This window comes from Camarhynchus parvulus, chromosome 18 (genome assembly GCF_901933205.1).
Source record: "Camarhynchus parvulus chromosome 18, STF_HiC, whole genome shotgun sequence".
NCBI classification, from domain to species: domain Eukaryota; kingdom Metazoa; phylum Chordata; class Aves; order Passeriformes; family Thraupidae; genus Camarhynchus; species Camarhynchus parvulus.
This window is the reverse complement of record NC_044588.1, coordinates 10,317,103-10,336,691: the sequence shown is the minus strand read 5'-3', so window position 1 is coordinate 10,336,691 and position 19,589 is coordinate 10,317,103. Positions and strand designations below refer to the sequence as shown.

General features: G+C 59.8%; 3 protein-coding genes across 3 annotated transcripts in view; 1 reads left to right on the top strand and 2 right to left on the bottom strand.

Annotated features, from left to right (window-relative positions):
* CASKIN2 (CASK interacting protein 2) overlaps positions 1-5,392 on the bottom strand; it is a 648,645-nt gene extending 643,253 nt beyond the window's left edge. Inside the window, exon 1 of the mRNA XM_030962078.1 lies at positions 5,100-5,392. The gene's annotated coding sequence lies outside the window, so the exon portion shown is untranslated. The remainder of the gene's footprint in view (positions 1-5,099) is intronic.
* A 1,428-nt stretch (positions 5,393-6,820) lies between these two features.
* Positions 6,821-14,061, top strand: SPHK1 (sphingosine kinase 1). The gene is given in 6 exon segments (XM_030962130.1): positions 6,821-7,273; positions 11,399-11,548; positions 11,862-11,956; positions 12,183-12,222; positions 12,225-12,297; positions 12,805-14,061. Coding segments are annotated over 5 exon segments (1,026 nt in total). The 5' UTR covers positions 6,821-7,273; positions 11,399-11,505; the 3' UTR covers positions 13,580-14,061.
* A 1,694-nt stretch (positions 14,062-15,755) lies between these two features.
* UBE2O (ubiquitin conjugating enzyme E2 O) overlaps positions 15,756-19,589 on the bottom strand; it is a 61,985-nt gene continuing 58,151 nt past the window's right edge. The window contains exon 18 of the mRNA XM_030961884.1: positions 15,756-19,459. Within this exon, the coding sequence (XP_030817744.1) occupies positions 18,738-19,459 (722 nt within the window). The 3' untranslated portion in view covers positions 15,756-18,737. The remainder of the gene's footprint in view (positions 19,460-19,589) is intronic.

The following is a 19,589-nucleotide window of genomic DNA, read 5'->3' as shown; positions in this document are numbered from 1 at the left end:
CTTATATATAACATCTATAACACCTATAAATGAAATATATTAACGTATATATTACAAATAATATACACTTTTATAGGTAAAATACATCGCGTATATAAAATATTAAATATATAACATATAGTGTGCATATCACATATAATATGCATAATATATATTATATATTAAATATATAAATGCGTATAATTAGTAATTATATATAAAATATATATATTATATGCTATATATGTTATATGCATGGAATGCATGCATATATATATATATAAGGAGGAGGTGAAACTTGGCTGAACAAATATACATATATATGTATATATATATAGGTATTTACACTTTGTTTAAAGATTTTTAATATATGTACAATATACATCTCAGCCTTGGCAGCTGGGAAAATGAGAGGAGGTGACAACGCTGTCAGGATCCATCCCCTGTGGTCAGGATGGATCAGAGCACCCCACAGTGCAGCAGAAATGAGGGTACATGACAGAAATTATCTGTTGCAGGGAAGGCAAACGGCATTAATTTAATCACCGGATCGCCCTGGAAGGAGAGGTTTTCCCTGGCAGTTCTCTAAGTTGCCTGTGTCCTCCCAGCTGGGAGTGAGGGAGAAGGAGGAGGAGGAGGCCTGGTGGGCTTCGTTCAGGACATGGATGAGGTTCCCCTCCATGACCCAGTGGCTTTGCAGCTGCTCTGGTGTGTGACAGCCACGGTGCCTCCAGCAGTGAGTCCCTGTCACAGCCTCAGCTGGGAGCTGCAGCGCTGCCATCAGCCCCCTTAGCTGACACTTCAGTAAAGGTTGTCTCTCTCTGACATCCTCAATGCAAATGAGACAGAATTGTCCATGTCCCCTCTGTGTGCCAGCACTGCCCAAGGATGGGGATGGAGAGTTTTGTCTCCCTCCACCACACCTGGTGACACCTTACCTGTCCCTGCAGTTCCAGCCCCACATCTCCCTCCTGCTGTGCCTCCTGCAGGTCCTGAATTTGTGCCTTGACAGAGCAGGGGCTATTCCAGCTCGGCTGTAGAGGCTATTCCAGCTGACTCCCACATTCCATCTCATTCCCCCAAGGCAAGGTGAGAGCTGACAGCATCAGCTGCCTGAGTTCACTCTGAGGAGGCAGCACAGCCAGGTGTGGGATTCTGATCAGCCCTCCAGGCTGGCATCACCCTGGGATGAATCCACGACATCCATCAGCCAGAGAGCCCAGACACCCCTCCTGGGCACCCCAACCCCAGGCTGAGAGCAATCACAGCACCCATGGTACAGGCAGTCAGTCCTCACAGGTTCCTGCCTTTGTCCTTCAAAAAATTTGTTGGGAGCCAGACTTTTTGGCTTAGGAAGCTGGCTGCTTCCTGAGGCCTCTCCTGCACCCACCAGAGAAATGGCAGTTCCCAGGGGAGCCAGGGAAATCTTGCTGCAGGGGGAGCATGCCCAGAGGGTGGGGAGGGAATTGTGCCACTGCAGGAGCCATGGCACATTCCTCTGCAGCCCTCCTCTATAAAGCCCTTCTCTGCCTGGAGTCAGGCATGTGGAGAAGGAAGGACTGTTTATCCCCTTCCCAGCTGGCTCCTCGCTCAGCAGCCTCCGCACAGCAGCCCAGGGATGACGCTGTGCCATCTGAGTGCCCTCAGCCTCTGCTTTGCCCTCCGGGTCCCCCAGCACCCTCCTCCTGTCACCATTCCTGCTGTCCTGTGAGGTGCTCAGAGCCATCCCAGCCGTAGGGAATGGATCTCATCGGCATTGTCACTTCCCTGCCCTTTTCCCGCCTGCTGAGGCTGAGATGCAGCAAGTTTGTAGGTTCTGCTGCAGGGCAGCCCCTGGCACAGCAGACAAGGTGTGCACACCTTGAGGGGGCTGGGTGTCCCAAACCCCCCGTTCTGTGCTCCTGAGGTTCCCCCTCAGTGAATCACCGGCTTCATCCCCGCGGGGAGAGGCCAAAGCCTCGCAGGGGTGGCCCTGCCAGTCCCACTGGGATCGTTGTTGAAGCTGCAGGGTTGGGACCAGCCCTGGCAAGGGTGGCAGGCAGAGATCACGCTGTTATCACGGCCACAAGCAGCCTTTCTCCTGGAAAGGGGAGCGACTGATTTCTCTGCGGGCTGAAGGTCACGCTCGGTTTTACAGCCACGCAAAGGAGAAGAAAGGAGCAATTTTGTTTACTTAGGGAGTCATTAATATGCCAGCTGCTGGCATGTACCGAGGCAGCAGGAACCTCCCCCACAGAGCAGCAGAGAGCGAAGCTGTGCAGCCCTTTATTATTCCATTATCAGGCAGGCAGGATTAGGAGGGCGGGTCAGGGAACAGTGCCGGCTTTGAGCAGGTTTAGCTCCTTTCCAAAGGCTTATCCCGGCTCAGTCTCACTCTCTGGATTCAACTCACTTATTCTCTACGTGGAGGGGTTTGAGTAATGCTGGGGAGAGAGTGGGCACGGGGTCATGGAGCTTTAAGGGCCCAGCAGGCAAAACCTGGGAGGTTCCTTTAGCAGGAGCTCATTTTATATGTTGAATTTCAGAGACCAGGGAGGGCAGTTTCTCAGCTCTGCCGACTCCTGCATTGCTCCCCAGGGAAATCCAAGCCTCGGTGCTGCTTTGGGGTGCTTCTGTTCTCGGAACAACCCGGTGCTGGGGCGGGACAGCCATTCCAGGCAGCTTCCTGCAAAGCTGGACGAGGTTTTGCTCTTTATTCTTACCCAAGTTTCTCCCTGGAGCCCGGGTGGGGTGGCCGGAGCGTACCGATCCCAGCCCGGCCAGGGAGGAGGAGCCGTGGGAACCGAGGCAGCAAATCCCTTTCTTCTCCCAGGCCAGAAATGGGGTCTGTGATGGGATGTTTTGTCCCCCATAAGTAATTCCACGCCGGGAATGCTGCCTGCCGGCATCGGAGCGTCGCAGCAGGGATCACCCCTGGATCGGGATGGAGCCTCCCAGCCTAGCCCCAGCCAGGTGGTTCTCATTGCAGCCTCTGACTCACCTCCCAAAAATTCCTGCGCTCACATCATCGCAGGAAACCGCTACCGGGAAGTGGTAAAACCCCTGGACGGCCTGAAATTCGGCTTCCCCCAGCGAAGGGGGAGATCAAACGGCAGCCTTTGGCCTCAGTCCCTCTGACGCCAGGGCTTGTCATCGGGGGGGACGTCTCGGCCAGCGAGTGGTGGGTGTGTGGTTCCTCCAGACTCAGCAGCTTTTTGCCTGGCGTTTGGGAGTGTTTTCCCTGGGGAGGCCTGAGCTCAGAAATATTTTTAAGCAAATTATCATCTGGGAGGAATGAGCTCAGCTCGTCGGCATTGTTCAGGGCCTCTCGGTGAGCCCTGCAGTCCCGGGCTGTGCCGGCTGCTGTGGGGGGCTCAGCGGAGGGTCAGTGTAGGGGAGCAGCCCCCAATAAGTTGCAGAGCCTGGCTATGATTTAGGAGCTGCCACAAAAAACCTAACTCCTTGGAGGCTGAGAGAAGATGGATTTTGGGGAAAATCTGCTCCCCCTGGGTCATGGGGGCACGTAGGAGGTGCAGCCACTTTCCTGAGTTCTCCAGCAAATCGGTGGCAGAGCCCAGCCCTGTGTCCTAGCTCGGGTGGGATGTGATCCCAGTCACTCTCCTCCAGGAGATATCTCTGTTAGCTCTGTCCCCTCCTGCGCTGTGCTGGACCCCGTGTCAGCCCCATCCCCACAGCTGAATGAGGCTGATCTGCAATGCCGGGGCTGGGTCTGCATGGAAATGGCTCCATCTCCGCACCGGCCGCTCCCTCAGGAGCTGCCTGGAAAGTTCCCACTGCTGCAGTCGCTGCCTGTCCCCCTGCCAAGCCTGCAGCCCTGCCAGCCGCGCTATTTCTGGCTCCACCTTGAGACATGTACCTTCAGCAGTGGGAGCGATGCTGAAAGAGATGGATTCGGGAGGAGTGCATCCCCCTCCCGTCCCCGTCCCCGGGTGGCTGCCGGCGGACGCGGCAGAGCAGGCAGGGATGTGGAAGAGCTCTGTGCCTCCAAGGGAAACGCTGCAGTTCATCTCGCAGCACAAGCACGTCCTCTGCACCCCTCCTCCGGGGCTCTGATGTGGAAGTGGGGCCCCGAAATCCGGGCCTGCGTGGGAAGCCCCCAGGCTCTGTGCTTCTCCTCCCCCAGAGTAACTCCCAGTGCAGATCAACTCCTCCAGCAGCTGGGGGCAGGAGCAGGAGAAGCCTGGGGCTGGAGGGAGCTGAGGGAGGTTGTTGGTGTATTTAACCCTTGGCTTCTTGCACAACTCAAGAGAAACCTTGTCTGCTGTTTCTGCCTCAGTTTCCCCACACTCAGGGCACACATCATCTTGCCCACTGAACCCAGGCTTCAAATGTACAAAGCTTCTCCACCAAATGATGTCTGCGGAGTCTGGGATACCCCGGGGCTCCTCCCAGGACAGGAGGTGGAGGGATGTTTGCTCTTGAAGGGACACTGGTGATCATGGCTGGCCTGGACACTGCTCCATGGGCAAGTTCCCTTTGCAGTGAGGAGGGAAGTGAGGGGATTCTCCAGGGGCTGTCCCCCATCACACCAGCTCTGTGCCACATCCCCACGTCACATCCCGGCACTTCCCTCCCACACACGGGGCCCGAGCAGCACCACGCGGGCGGGAATGGAGCCGATCAGGACAAACCCGACCGGCAGTCGCCTGCCCACAGCCTGGGAGCTGCTGAGCACCCTTCAGGCTGCCCTTGGGGTCGAGGGGCCTCGGTGAGGCTCTCCTAATTAAGATAGCCCCAAACGAGTGGTTATCAGTGCGGGGAAGGAAGTGATCCCACTTCCGCCTCAGACATCATCACATCTGGAGGCAAACCAGCGGTGTCCGTGTGGGACCAGATTGGATCAGCCTGTGGTTGTGGAGAGCAAAGGGACCTGCCTGGGGCTGGTGGTGGCCATGGTGCTGGTCACAGCATGGAGTGGGCACCCAAGGGTGTTACAGCACCAGGTCAGTCTTTGGGAAGTCCCCACAGACCAGAACTGAGATGGAAAAGCCCTGTCTGTCTCCCCTGCCATCACAGAGGCTGAGCCTGTGCCAGTCCCATTCCCCATCTGAGACAAACCTGGCTGCAGCCCCCAGCATCCCCACCATGCACAGCCCTTCCCCAGCCCTTCCTGCACCCACCTCCAGCCCTGACACCTCGCGATGAAGCCACCCTCAGCACCTTTCTTCACGAGCATGGAGGATGGCCAGCAGAGCCTGGACAGGCATTCCACTCCTATTTAAAGCACAGGCTGGCAGGATGAAGGGGGATCCCTGCAGCCCCAGGGCACAGGGCCTTGGACGGATGTAGCACGGTGAGGACAGAGCCCAAAGCAGCCTCATCGTCCCATGGCACCTGCCAGGAGCAATGGGACAGCTGCTCTCACATCCTCCCAACACGACTCATGCCTTCCTGAACGGAAATTGGGAGCGGGTTAGTCACCGAGAAGGGTGAGGGGCAGGTCAGGACGCTGCACTCCCCGGCATGCAGCCATTTCCTCCCATGACACCTTGCTGAGGAACCTCGGAGCTGTTTACAAACGCTGGACTGTGTCATGGCAGCGGCCGGGGAAGCAGCTGAGCCCGAATCTCACCCAGAATCAGCTGCGAGTGCTGCGGTTCCCAAGCCAAAAGCATCAGAGCTGGGAGCAGGCTTTGCCCCTCTGAGCATCCCATTGTGGCCACAGCGCCCAGGGAAGTCTTTCAGGAAAGCACAATGCTCCAAATCACAGCATCTCAGCTCTCCTCATAGGTCTGCTCTGGGAAAACAAGACTCAACCATGTTTTCTGCCCAGTTGGTCATCCCGTGCCCTCCCTGCAATTTCTTGGCCAGTTCCAGAAGGTTTCAGCAGGAACAGAGGGCTCGTTGCTAATTAAACTGCCTTAAGTGTGAGGAGTGATGCCTCCCTGAGGTGTGAGCTGAAGGTTAGGACAGAGTTACATCCGTGGGGAATTGTTTGGCAAAAAAAAAATCCTTGTTGGGCTGGGCCAGACCCCTTGGAGCCCAGCAGTCCCTTGGGAGGGTGAGGTCAGTCCTGTTGCCAGCAAAAACTGCTGTCAATGATTTTTGCCAGCTGCCGTGAACACAAAGCAACTCCCAGCCTTGCTGGCACCCTCCAGACAATCCCCTGGGCTCTGTCCCCAGGGCTCTGTGCCCCAAGGTGGGGTTCACAGCACAGCCCACCTCCCTCCACGGGGCTTCACGCCCATGGCAACCTCGAACCCCCACGGATGCCTGATGGCGACCACCAGCAATGGGTGGGACATCATCCCTCTCTGTCCTCCTACCCCGCCGTCTGCTCATTGTCCTCACCCCTCGCCGTGCCTTGATTTCTCCAGGCCCCCATCTCAGTCCTTTCGTGCTTGGAGAGATGCAGAAATTGTATTAAAATTCTGTTCGGTCCAAGGTGGGGGCTCCGGGCACACCTGCCAGCGCCCATGCGTGCCTTGCTGGGAACGACGTGCAGGAACTGGGGCGGGGGTGGCTGCCGGGTGCTCTGCCTCCCCTCTACCGGCAGCACCGTGGGTCTGTTCCTTGCATCCCCAGCACCGTGGCAGCGCCCACGCCAGACACCCACCCCAGCAGCGCAGAACCACCCGCGGCAAACCCACGGCGTCCCTTTGCCCCCGCCCGTCTGCAGAGCCGGTTCCCCCGCGGAGCACTGCCCGGAGCGCGGGGCGGCGCTTGGGGAAACTGAGGCAGCTGGCGGGGGGTGTGGGGGGTACCGGGCCAGCCCCGGGACGGGCCCCCCTCGGCGGGGGAAGAGGTGGCTGGGGGGGTGGGTGGGTTAAATTTTTATGAATGGGGCCGCCCCGCCTGCCATCGCCGGGCGTCAGCAGCGAGCGGCGGCGGGCGGCGCTCCCCGGTGCCTCCCGCTCCGCTCCGCGCCCGCTCCGCCGATGGCCGCCGGCCGCCGCGCTCCCCGGAGCCCGGCGGGGGCCCGGTGCTACTTCAAGGCATCTTCGGCGCGGGGCCGGCCCCCGGTGCCGCCGCTTGCTCGCTGTCCCTGACGGCCCGGGAGCTGCAGGTGCGCCGTGCCGGCGGCTGCTCGGGCGGCTCGGCCGGTCCCGACGCCGCGCTCCGCCTGGCCGACTGCGTGGGCTCGGCCGCTTTCCCCGCGGCCGCGGCCGCCGCCTGCTTCTCGCTGGTGTGTTACCCGCTGCGGGGGCCGCGCTGGGGCCGCCCTCCCGCCAGCGCCTGGAGCGGACCTTCCGCGTCTCCCGGGGTCCCGACGCCGAGGGCAACCTGCGCATCGCCCAGGCCTGGAGCCGCCGCATCCGCGAGCTCGCCGTGCCCGCCGTGCCCGCGCAGGACGGTGAGTGCCGAGCCCCCCCGCGCCCCCGGCGCCGCTCCCCGCGGGGCTCGATCCGCCGGGGCCGGGCGGGGGTCGGGGTCGGGGTCGCGGCCGGGGCCGCTCCGCCGCCGGGCCCCACGCGGGATGGCTGTGGCCGAGGCGCGGGCGCTGCGCGGTGTCGCGTTCCGGGGACACGGGGGGGACACAGACCGGGTGTGACCCGCGCCACCGTGGGGTCAGTCGGACACCCCCTCCCCCCACTTTCACCGAGTCTGGGGGGACAGGGACATCCCCGCTCTCAGTACAGGGGTTGGTTGTTTCGCTTTCCTTTCACCTTTAATTTGAAGGAGCAGCAGTGACGTGGCCACACTGGGGGCCCTTTGCACCCCCCATCCCCATTGCTCCCGTTCGATAACTCCAAAGCTCCAAAGGGCAGCATGATCCAAGGAAAAAAAGTAATCATTGCTGACGCAGGCAGGACGGGAGCCAGGCACTGTCCCCAGCAGGTCCCATCCATCACTTGGGATTTGGGGACAGGCAGATCCCCCCAGGACCCCCGCGGTCCAGCGGGATCTCAGGGCAGCCTGGCGGGGGCTGTTTCTGATCCTGCTCCCCTCGGGAGCTGTCAGTGTCTGGAAGGGGAGGGTCCTGCTCGGGGGCCGCATCCCCCAGCTCCCGCAGGCAGGGCAGGGCGTGCTGGCAGATAGTTGAACATCTGAGCAGAGATTCAATTATATGCACTACTTCATTTATTTGGCTGTCCAGTCGCTCTGATCAGACTTGGAAATTAAGAGGCATGCGGTTAGAGGGATCCTGTCAAATCACATTTAGCCCAGCTCTTCCTTGCTTGGATTTTAAAATGCAGCTCTTTTTTTATATGACCTGCAGCTACAAAACAACTTTCTGTCTCTCTTCCTAAAGAATTACAAAAAAATCCAGTGGAATGGGGTGAGGGCAGAACCAGTTCCCCAGCTCTATTTCCAGCCTGAACTCTGCAGCTGGAAGTCTCCGAGCGCTTTCCAACCCTCGCCCTGTGAGCAGGCGGTGCGAGGGTGCTGGGGCAGGAGCAGCTCATTGCACGCAGGGCCCTCGGGCCAGCGGGGGGAAGGAGGATGGGAGAAGGCAGTGCAGAATTTTGCAGTCACTTTCCTCGCTGAAGGCCATCAGGATTTGCAATCCTCCTCCCTCAGTTTGGGACAGAGCTAAAAATGCCCCTCGTCCACGCCCAGTGCTTGCACGTGCCGGCAGAGAGGCCTGTGCGGGGCTGATAAGGCCGTGCTGGAAGCTGCGGGTGAGTCCGTGCAGAGAGTCCTGTCACCCTGTCCCCATGGGGAGGGGACCTGGGGAGCCACCAGCCGTCCCATCCTGGTGCTGTAGCAGCTCCAGCATCCTCTGGGATAGGATGCTGCAGGGGTGAAGGGATGGTTCCCCCTCTTTGTTTCACCCCAAGGGATAAACAGAAAGTTCCTCAGCAGCTGATAACCCCAAAGCTGGGGCTGCCTGCAGTGTGTCCAAACTGCAGCTATCCAGGAGGGAACAAACTGCCCCCAGGCTTGTGTCCCAACAGGGAAATCCAGATTAGGAAGCTCAGTCCCGCCTTATTCCACCTGGCATGCTTGTTCTTTGTGCTGAGAGTTTCCAGAAGGATGCAGGGATGCAGTGGAGAGGCTTGGGCTGCATGCAGACAGCAGAGCTGTGGCAGCGTGGTCCCAGCCTGAGCACAGCCAGAGCACATCACATGGGAGGATGTGGGCAGAGGGAGTGGAGCAGAGTTTGTGGCAGCAGCTGGAGCCCCTTCCTCCTGCTGACTCAGATTCTGCTCCACTCAGCATTTGAGGCTGAAAGCGACCACACTGTGCTGGGAAGTGGAATCTTGCTGGGATGCCAGGGACTGGCCCGTGTTGTGCAACAGGAAGGGTTGGATGGAGCAGGATGCTGCTGAAATCTGTCTCCTTGTGCATCACCATTGCTGGGCTCCAGCTCTGATCCAGCACCCTCCAGTTCCAGCACAGGGCTGAGCCTGGTGCTGCTGGTGTCACCAGTCCCACCCTGGGATCACTACTCACAGCCTGGTACAGCAATCTGTCCCTTGGGAGGGAGTCATGGCATCCCTCTGTGCCCTGAGCAGGGTTTGTTTTCCCCCTCCACCGAAGGAGCTGGTCCTCAGGGTCCCAGCCTTTCCCTGCTGCCCAGAGGAGGCCACAGGGCAACACCCACAGGTCTGGGCAGGATTTTTACGCAAGACTCAGCTGCAGCTCTGTGTTTGTGTGAGAAACAACGTGCTTGGTTAACACTGCAGGGTTAAAAACTGCATTTAGGCTTTTGAAGTGCCTTTGGCTTTTGCTTTTCAATATCCAGGGCTTGAGGGAGGAAAGAGAGAGAAAGCCCCCCAGAGAGAAAGCAGCTGGGCTTGGGTTCAAAGCCTGTGTGGGCCTTGTCTGCATTTGCTTGCAGGGGATTTAGTGCCTGTGGGGACCAGGGAAGCTCCAAAGGGCTCTGAGCAGGGTCAGCTCAGCCCTGGGCTGTTTTTTGTTATCCCTGACCCAGGCTGGAGTGGCCTCTGCTCTGGGTGCTTCACTGCTTTCCCCGAGGGCAGCCGGTCCCTTTGTGTCTGGAACCCACTGATAAGGGGCTGGGGAGGGGGGTGGGGGGAGCCACTGGCCCTGGGCAGCAGTGGGGAGAACCAGCCTGGAGCCAGTGCCTGGAGCCAGCACCTAGAGCCAGCCTGGAGCCAGTGCCCGGAGCCAGCCTGGAGCCAGTGCCCGGAGCCAGGCTCAGCCCTGGGGCTCTCACAGGCAGATCTTTGTTGTGGACTTGGTGGCAGGTCCCAAGCAGCTGGCGAGGGGACCAGGAGGTGTCCTGGAGGGTGATAGCACTGCTGGGTGATGCTGGGCGATCCACGGGGCCAGGAAATAATCCTGGTGGTGATGAAATCAGCAGAGCTCTGTGTGCTCCCAGGGCTGGGACAGGAGATGGGATGCTCCAGTGCCACCTCCCTCCAGACAGCTTGTGGAGCTCATGGCCGTGACTGGTGTGATGCTGGATGCCACCCAGGGGAGGTGACACATGCGGTGTCCTCCATGGCCCCATGCTCACCTCTCCCCACCACAGTCCCCACTGTGGGTGCCAGGAGGGTTTAGCTGTAAAACCCCAGCTCAGCTCGTGTGTTCAAGCAGCTCAAATCACTGCCCGTGTGCAGATGAGGTGGGGGCACCCCCGGTGCCAGGGGGGCTGAGAGGGGATTCCCAGCCCAGGATGGTGCTGGGAGAGGCCTCTGCTCTCCTGACTCAGCAGCTCTTCCTGCTGAGTCAGCAGGTGCAGCCTCCAGCTGGGTCTGTGTGCTGGGGTGGGCACCCACCCCCCCCCGGGCCCAGGTCACAGCTCAGGGGCACAGAGCTGGTGGGGACATCCCCAACAACCCCAAATCTGGCTCCTCACTGCAGAGCCAGGGATCTCCAGAGGCGCTGGGGGAGCCTGAGGCTGCTGCCCTTCCTCCCTTCAGGGCTTGGGGTACCCAGCAGCACCCGGGGTTCCTGCCCTCCTCCTCCTCCTCCCCCTGCCTCCCTTACAGGGCAGCTCAGTGGCTTCCCCCTGTCCCTCTGCACGGGGACCACTGGGCTTGGGGAGGGAGGGACTGGAAACAACTGGGGAGGCAGAGGGATGGGACCCCTGCCAGGCTTGTAATTACAGCCCGGCCGAGGCCCTCGCAGGCGAAACCTGAGCCCCGTGGGGAGCAGGGAGCGGGAGCGTCCGTCTGGCAGCACAACTGTCTGTCCTGGCCCTGCTCCATCTGGGTGGATGCGGGGAATTGGGACCTGGAGTTCTCATCCCCCCACTCTGGTATGGCAGGAGTGCTGCAGGGCTCCATCCTGGGGGTGAACATCTCTGCTGATTGTGGGGAGCTCAGATGAGTCCCTGCAGGCCCCTGTGTCCTGTCTCTGTCCTGTCTGTGCCACCTCCCCAGCATTCCCAGCAGGGACCCTCCATCCCTGCTCACTCCCGTGTCCTCTGGGTAGGGATGCTTGTGAGGATGGGGGAGGGCCAGTTCCCCTTCCCCTTTTGGTTTTGGCAAATGCTGCCCTGGCTGGCAAAGCCCTCCCAGGGCAGGGCCATGGCCCAGCAGCCTGAGCCCCCTGTCCCCCCCAGGTGACAGCTATGGGGTGCTGCCCCGGCCCTGCCACGCGCTGGTGCTGCTGAACCCACAGAGCGGCTCCGGCCGTGCCCTTGATGACTTCCAGGCAGTGGTGCAGCCCATGCTGGCTGAGGCTGACATTGCCACCACTGTCTTCGTCACTGGTGAGTCCATGAGCAGCTCCTCTTCCTCTTCCTCCTCCTCCTCCTCCTCCTCCTCCTCCTTCTCCCTTCCCTGGGATCCTGCCTGGGCCCTGCCACATGGGGACAGCTTCCTCCAAGGGCCTCTGACTCTGCATCAGCACGGCTCTGAGTCCTACAGAGGAGCAGTGACTGCCTTACCTCCTGCATCCCTGCCTGGGGTCACCATCTGGGGCTGGGGTCACCATCTGGGGCTGGGCTCACTGTCTGGGGGTGGCAGCAGGAAGGGCAGAGGGATGGAGGGTGATGCTCCACATCTCTCCACTCTCCCCAACAGAAAGAGCCCACCATGCGCATGAGAAGGTGCGAGATGAGGACCTGTCGCAGTGGGACACCCTGGTGGTCATGTCTGGGGACGGGCTGCTCTTCGAGGTGAGGGGCACCTGGGGCTGGGCAGAGCTGGGGTGCCTGGGGCAGGAGCCAAGCTCTGAGTCACAAAGTCAGGCTGGGAATGGCAAAGGAGAGATGGCACCAAGCTTGGAGCAAAGCAGCCATCACCCCTGTCCTGCCCTGGGCAGGGGCACCGTGGGCTCTGCTCCCCCCAGGCTGGCAGGGGCTGCTGGGTTCCTTGGGTACCACGGGTCCTTCATCCCCACAGGTGGTGAACGGGCTGATGGAGCGTCCAGACTGGAGGGAGGCCATGAAAAGCCACTGTGCATCCTGCCAGGAGGCTCTGGGAATGCCCTGGCTGCCTCTATCAACTACTATGCAGGGTGAGTCCCAGCCCCCGGGGCACCCACTGCCCCCTGCGGGGCTGCACTGGAACCGGGTGGGGATGAGGGAGGAGAAAGCTGTGTGGGGCTGCAGCCCAGGGAAGGGTGCTGGGATGCCCAGGGGTGCCTGGCAGGGTCCTCATTCCCCACAGGCTGGTGCAGCACTGCCCCAGCTGTGAGCAAGGGATTAATCCCTGTGTATCCAACTCCCCCCACTCCCTTTCTCTGGGCTCAGGCACTGGTAAAGCTTTAACCCAAAGGACCCACCCAGGCACAGCCAACCCCAAGGTGTGGGGGACCAGGATTGCCCTGGCTCAGTTCCCTCTTCCATGAACTGCTTTATCCCTCCTATCCCCAGCAAAATGACTCCCAGCAGCTGTCCCTGAGGGACACTGTCACCCAGCAGGGACATGTCCCAGCCATGACACAAGGGTGAGGTCTGCAGGTGGATGCTGGGGGAGCAGGAGAGTTCCTGGGCTCCAAACTTACTCTCTCCATCCCTCACAGCTACGACCACGTTGCCAAGAAAAAGCTGCTGACAAACTGCACCTTCATCCTGTGCAAGGGGCTGTACACGCAGATGGACCTGGTGTCACTGAGCACGGCCTCGGGCAAACGCTTCTTCTCCTTCCTGGGCTTTGGCTGGGGCTTCATCTCGGACGTGGACATCGACAGCGAGAAGTACCGCTGGCTGGGCAGCGCCCGCTTCACCCTGGGCACGCTGCAGTGCCTGGCCAAGCTCAGGGTGTACCAGGGCCGCCTGTCCTACCTGCCCGTGGCCGCGGAGCAGGGCAGCTCCCCGGCCCCCCGGGACGCCCCCGCGCCCGTCACCAACGGCCACATCCCGCAGCCGGCGGGGACGGCAGCGCCCGGCTCGCTGCCCCCCGACTCGCTGCTGGCGCCGCTGGGCCAGCCCGTGCCGGCGCACTGGACCGTGGTGCCCGAGGAGGAGTTTGTCCTGGTCTACGCCATCTACCAGTCCCACCTGGGCACCAACCTGCTGATGGCACCGGCGGCCCGGCTGCACGACGGCTGCATCCACCTCTTCTACATGAAGGCCGGCATCAGCCGCGTGACGCTGCTGAAGCTCTTCCTGGCCATGTCCAGGGGGACCCACCTGGACTTGAACTGTCCCCACCTGTCCTACGTCCCCGTCCGGGCGTTCCGCCTGGAGCCGCGGGTGGCCGCGGGCGTCATGACAGTGGATGGGGAGGCGCTGGCCTGCGAGCCCGTGCAGGGCCAGGTCCATGCCCGCCTCTGCCGCGTCCTCAGCGGCTCCTGAGCTCCCCGTTCGCCCTCCCTGCAGCGCTGAGCTGCCGGCACGGCCCGGCGCGAGGGTGGCAGAGCCTTCCTCCCACTCAGGAACCCCCTCCTTCCATAGCAATAGGTCTTGGGGGGGCGTGGGGCTCATCCCCTCGCTTGCCCCCACGCTTAGCTTTACCCCCGCGGGACGGCCACCAGCGCTGGTCCAAAAATGAGCCACAAGCCCCATCAGGTACTCGGTGCCGGCGAGACGCCAGCGTGTTTTACCCTGGTACGAGGTCCCGGCCCCCAGGCGGCTGCGCCGGCACAGCCCCGTCCCCTCCCCGGCTCGGACGCACACGGTGGCATTGCTGTGTCCCCGGCCCGGAGCCAGTGCCACCCCCCAGGGAGGGTCAGGACCAATAGATCTAATACAATAAACCGACTTTTTAAAGAATGTTTCTACCCAAAGCTTCCTGTAGAAGCGGAGTTTATTCTTGTGAGAAATGCAAAATAAATATCTAGCGTTTGCAAAAAAAAAAAAAAAAAAAATATCCTTCCTGGGTTTTGAATCCGAGCTCACGGCCGCTCTCAGGGGTTGGGCTCACACGATGACCGCAGGACAGGTTTAGTCCAGCACCGCAGCCTTTGCTCCCTGACATCCTGGCAGGAGCAGCACGGAGTGAGGGGCCCCGGAGATGCTGCCAGGGAGGTGCTGAGGATGCAGGACAGGGCGCTGCTGCCACCACCCACCCCCATTTCAGGGGTGCAGCGCTGCCCCCCTGCTCAGCCTCGTGCTGGGGCTGATCGTATCCAGGGAGCTCAGCCCTGCAGTGACACTTGGGGACATCCTGGGGAAAGTTTGGTGCCTCCGAGCGACAGCAGGGAAGGACTCATGGAAGGGGTTCAAGGAGGGGCCGTTTGGCTTTCTGCCTGCAGCAGGGGCCTTTTGAGGGACCCTCGCATCCTTTGTTCTGGCTGCCCGGGGCCAGCTGGAGCCCTGCTACAGGTCCCTGCCGTGAGGCTTGCCTGGGGGGGATTACTCAGCCTCTTTGATATAAAATTGCAGTAATTAAACCTCATTTTCAGCCCTCAAGTACAAAGCAGAAGAGTAAACAGTGGTGGCTGTTTGCATTTATTCAACTGCGAACTATGCAATTAGGATGGCAGATCCGGGAAAGAAGAGCACGATTGTCTTCCCCCCATGGCCTCGCTTGCTCGTGGAGAGGAGCCCTGTTCCTGAGCCAGCAGGGCAGGCAGCAGCTGGGAACCACCTCCCAAAATAAAGTTATTTCCCCCGAGGCATCGGGCCAGGCGTAGAAACAGGCTGAGCAATAACTCTCTAACCCTGCTGCGCTGCTGGAGGCAGAGCCCATGGCAGGGGATGCGCTCAGAGCTCTCGCTGTCTCTGTCACCGCGCACGGAGCAGCGGAGCGGAGCCGTTCAGGCTCACAGCCCCTGAAAGGCTCCCCGCAGGCTCCTCCCGGGATCCCGTGCGCCTCTCTGCAGCAGGTTGGCCGGGATCGCCCTCGCCCTCCCTTGCCCGGGTTTCGCTGCCATCACCCATCTGCTTCCGAAACCTGCTGGACAGCAGGAAGGGGCTCCTGGCGGGGACCCCCGGCCCTCCTCCCGCACAGCCCTCGCTCCCGGACCGAGGGAGGGGGCAGAGGGTGCTGAGAACAACTCCCAGCACACCGGGACACTGCCCGGGTCGGGCACTGGCACCTCAAGTGAATCCTGCAGGGAGGGCACCCAGGGGGACAAAACCTAAGTCAGGACTCTCAACTCTGCATCACTGCTCCAGAGTCCAGCCCCATCCATCACACCCTTACCTGTGTGCTGAGGTGAGGAGCAGGGCAGGGCAGAGCTCCCAGGGGCCTACAAAAGGTTTTCTTTTTGCCTGAGTCTGGCCATGAGCACCGGGACCGGCACTGAGCCACCCACAAGCACCAGGCACCAGAAAGGAGTACAGAAAACAGAAAATCCCAGCCTGCCAGATTCCCTCTGGATATCAGGGTCTTGGGGAAGAGTTTATGGAGAGGCACAGAGCAGCCCCTTCCCTGCCAGACCTGCCTGGATCCCTCTGGACTCACCGGCCTCGGTTCAGCCAGCGGGACCCTGTCCAGCCCCGAGGTTGGCGCAGGGATGAGCTGGAGAGGGGCAAGCGCCAGGAGAGGGGCAGGGGGTGGTGGGGAAAGAAAGAGACAACTCACAGATCTACTCACAGAGGCAAAATTTAATGGCAAGTCATCTTCCCTCCTTTATTACACCTTGGTTAGCCAAACAAAAAAAAATCTGCAGGTAAAAAAAGTTTTAATGGTCACACAGCACTTTATACATATATCATAAGCAACCAAGCATCCACATCTGCACGTGAACGACACACCTCTAAGCATGGCCTCAATAGTCAGGTTTGTTTTTTTTATTCATTAAATACTGTACAGAATCAAGGCTACAAACTGATTTTGTAATGCTTCTTCCCCCTCCCCAGCACTTAAAACAGTTACAGGCTGCTCTCATTTGTACATCACACAGTCGTGTAGCCAGTTTTAAGGCTAACAATATGCATCATGCTTTGGCTTTTTTTGTGTTTTTGAATTTTTTTTTAAGGTTTTAGCCTTTTAAATTTTGTTACCCTTAAATATTACATACATACACAAAAAATTACATAGCTGCAGTGTGCTCACCACCAACCTCATCACCCAGGAGCTTCACATTATCAAAAGCTTTAGAAAATTTGTAAACCTCTGTGCACGCTTGGGTTTGGGACAGCTGCAGAGAGCGAGCGGTGCCGGGGGGAGCAGTGTCCCCTTCCAGAAGGCCAACATCCACCTCCTCAGAGGGAGCCCAGCCTGTGCAAAAGCTCTTGTGTAGGATCAGAGACTTTTTGGGCAAAGGGGAGGACGTGGTGCCTGCCCTGTGAGATGAGAACTGCAGAGTAAAGGAGGGGAAAAGGGGAACTCAACAGGTCCTCCATCCCCAGCGGGTTTCTCCCTCCCTCCATCCCTGGTGCTGTGGGTCATGGGGCAGCCACAGCCTGGCTCTGGGGACAGAGGGTGTCAGTGTCTGGATCACTAACTGTGGTTGTGTCTGGAATCAGCCTCTGCCTGTTCTTCCCCTGCCCTGGAGCAGTGGCCTCCCCTCTTGCCCCCAGCCCTCTCTGTGCTCCGCTCAAAGGGATCCATTCACTGCAATCCTGGCCGTGGTTACAGCTCCAGCCTGCCCTGCCCCACCCACAGCTCCCAGCACCTCTCTGCACCCCAGCTCGGCACCTGCCCGACTTCCCACCTGCCAGGGAGGGCTCCTGGAGCAGGGCTGGAGCTGCTGCAGATGATGCACCCACAGAGCAGTGGCTGGAGAGCTCTGCAGCCCAGGTTTTCATCACAGCCAAGCCCTGCAGCCTCTGGAGCACCAGGAGAAGTATTTGTCTTCCAAAATCCCAGTTGTGGATGGGGACACGAGAAGGGCTTTGTGCAGCCAGCCCCTGGCTCAGGAGCATCATGAGGGCAGCAGGAAAGCACAGGGAGCTGCGGGGGGGGGGGGATGGGGGGTGGATCTGGGCTGTTGGGTGCAGCCCTTGGTGTTTCTGGGAGCAACAACATGTTTGGGTTCTCTTGCTGTTCTCAATTTATAACTGCAGCCACAGTGAGCAAGAAAAAAAGGAGAGCTCTGGCTCCATCCTTACCTCTGGCAGAGCCATCTCCTCCCTGGGCAGCCTGGCAGCACTGTGCAGCTGGAAGGACTCTCCCTGACACACCGTGCTCCCCATGGATGCTCCGTGGGCGCCTCCCCAGTGCCTGAGCACTGGGCAAAGGCAGCAGGGCTGGAGTGTGACCACCCAGCTCCAAGTGAAGGTGTGTGCAGGCTGGACCTGAGGCCTCAGGAAGGGGACCTGACCAGGGGACTGGCAAAACACTGCTTCAAAGTGCTCACGGTCACCAGCTCAGGCTGTCAAACACAGGCTGCCCTCAGCAGGCATTTCCCTGAGTGTCCAGCAGCACCGTGGCTGGGAGCAGGGATGGGAAGTGCTGTGCCCACGGTGCTGCTGGTCACAACCAGGCCACTATGGGAAACAGCTGGCAAGGGAAGGAGCTGATAACAGCCCAAAGCAGCTGCTGTAACAGCACAGGAACCAGCACAAACTGGTGCTGCCACAACAGGGCCTGGCCATGACACGGCTCCCCTGGGGTGACCCTGGCTCCCACGGCTCCTGAGCACCCGTGTGCAGCTGGAGGAGGGAGCAGCAGCCACACCAGGCTCATCCAGATCTACAGCAGGCCCCAGGGTCACTCACTGCTGCCTGCCCGGGTGAGGCCGGGACCCAGGGTGGGTGTAGTGCTGTGTGACAGCCAGGATGGCTGGAACAAAAGATACCTAAGCAAGTAACAAGGGCAGAACCCTGAATCCCATGTATTTCTAGAAGACAGGCATGCATGGTGGGGAAAGGGAAGTTTGCCTCACTCTGGAGAAAAAGAAGTGGGGATGGCTAGACTTGCCTCCAGGAGACTGACCTGGGAGTTGCAGAACTGCATGGAAATCTGCAGCACTCCCAGGGCAGCACAAGTGCCAGTGCAGAGCTCTGGCCCTGCCTACCAATCCCGACTGGAAGAACCTTGTAGCTATGGGTGAACAACTAAGACTAGAGCAACTCCGTATGGTGTAGACAACTCCAATGCAAACACAATCCAATGTCTAAGTACAGATAAGCTGGGGTAGACTTCACAGAACCCATGGGAACGCTGAGAAAAAGAAAAGACTGGGAGGGCATTGCCCTTCGTTTCCAGAAACTACAGCAATCCCTTCTCCTGGCTGGAACCCCACCAGAACAAACTGTGGGTGTAGCGCTGGGTGGGAAGAGTCCTTGTGTGGAAAGGTGCCCCAAGATGAAAGTGCAGAGGGAACGTGGCTGCAAGACTGCTTCTGTGCAGGTCTCAAATCTTACCATTGCAGGGTCAAACTTGCAAGAAGAGCACGTACATGGGACAGGGGGAAGGAAGAGGGGTTGGGGGAAAAGAGTTATTCATGCTTAAACAACCTTTCCTCAGAGGAGCAGTCAGGCCTACCACCTTCTTTGGAACAAACCAAGCTGAGGAAGAAAAGCTGGAAGGAGAAGCCAGTTGATTGATAACAGCATTTGCCAATTTACTTTCTGCTGCTTTCCCTTCTCCCCTGCACCTGCCTGTCCCTAACCTGATGGTTTATTTGTCCTCTGTCCACTCTGGGATGTTGGCCCCTGCTAAGGCAGCCCGGTACTGCTGCAAGACACCGCGGATGCTTTTAATGAACCCCTTGGACAAAGGGAAGAGGGGAAACCCGATATCAGGGTAACCGCTCTTCTCCGGCAGGAAACTCCTGTAGCTCTTTCTCCTTTTCTTTGGTTTCACGCTGGGCTGCGAGGCAGAGTCCTGGGCAGCCTTCCCCTCGTCCGTTCGGTCTCTGGCCAGGTCCCCCCTGGCTTGGCCTGTGCTCTCCGAGTCTGAGAACTGTTGGAGGTCGCCGGCGTCGGGCGTCTCGTCCGGCTCCTCCTTCGCGTCCAGCGCCGAGTCGGAGAGTTCAGCACCCCCGCCCTGCTCCGAGCTGCCCTCGGCCAGCGCTCCCGCCGTGTCCCCGGGGCTCTCTGCGCACAGGAGGGAGGCAGAATCCGCCCCGTTGGCCTGTTCGTGGCTGCGCTCCACCAGCTCGTTGGTCTCCAGCCAGGACTCGATGCGGGACACCAGGCGCCAGCCGTGGCAGCGGAAATGCTCCCGGATCTCGTGCTCGAAGACCTCGACGGGCCGGCGCAGCAGCTGCATCATGGACTGCACCACGCGGATCAGCGTCATCTCGTTGTAGCAGCGGCTGTTCTCGTAGCCCTCCTGCAGCCCCCGGTCGCTGTCGAAGCCCGCCTCGTTGTAGTAGGGCTCGTTCACCAGGATGAGACCTGCGGGAGAGCGGACAGCAAGGGGTTAAAGCAGGAACATCATCACCATCCCCTGCCAGCCCGCTCCTGCCAGGAGGCTCAGGCACAGGCCAGGCTGAACCCCCAGAAGCTGCAGGATGCAAAGGTCTGG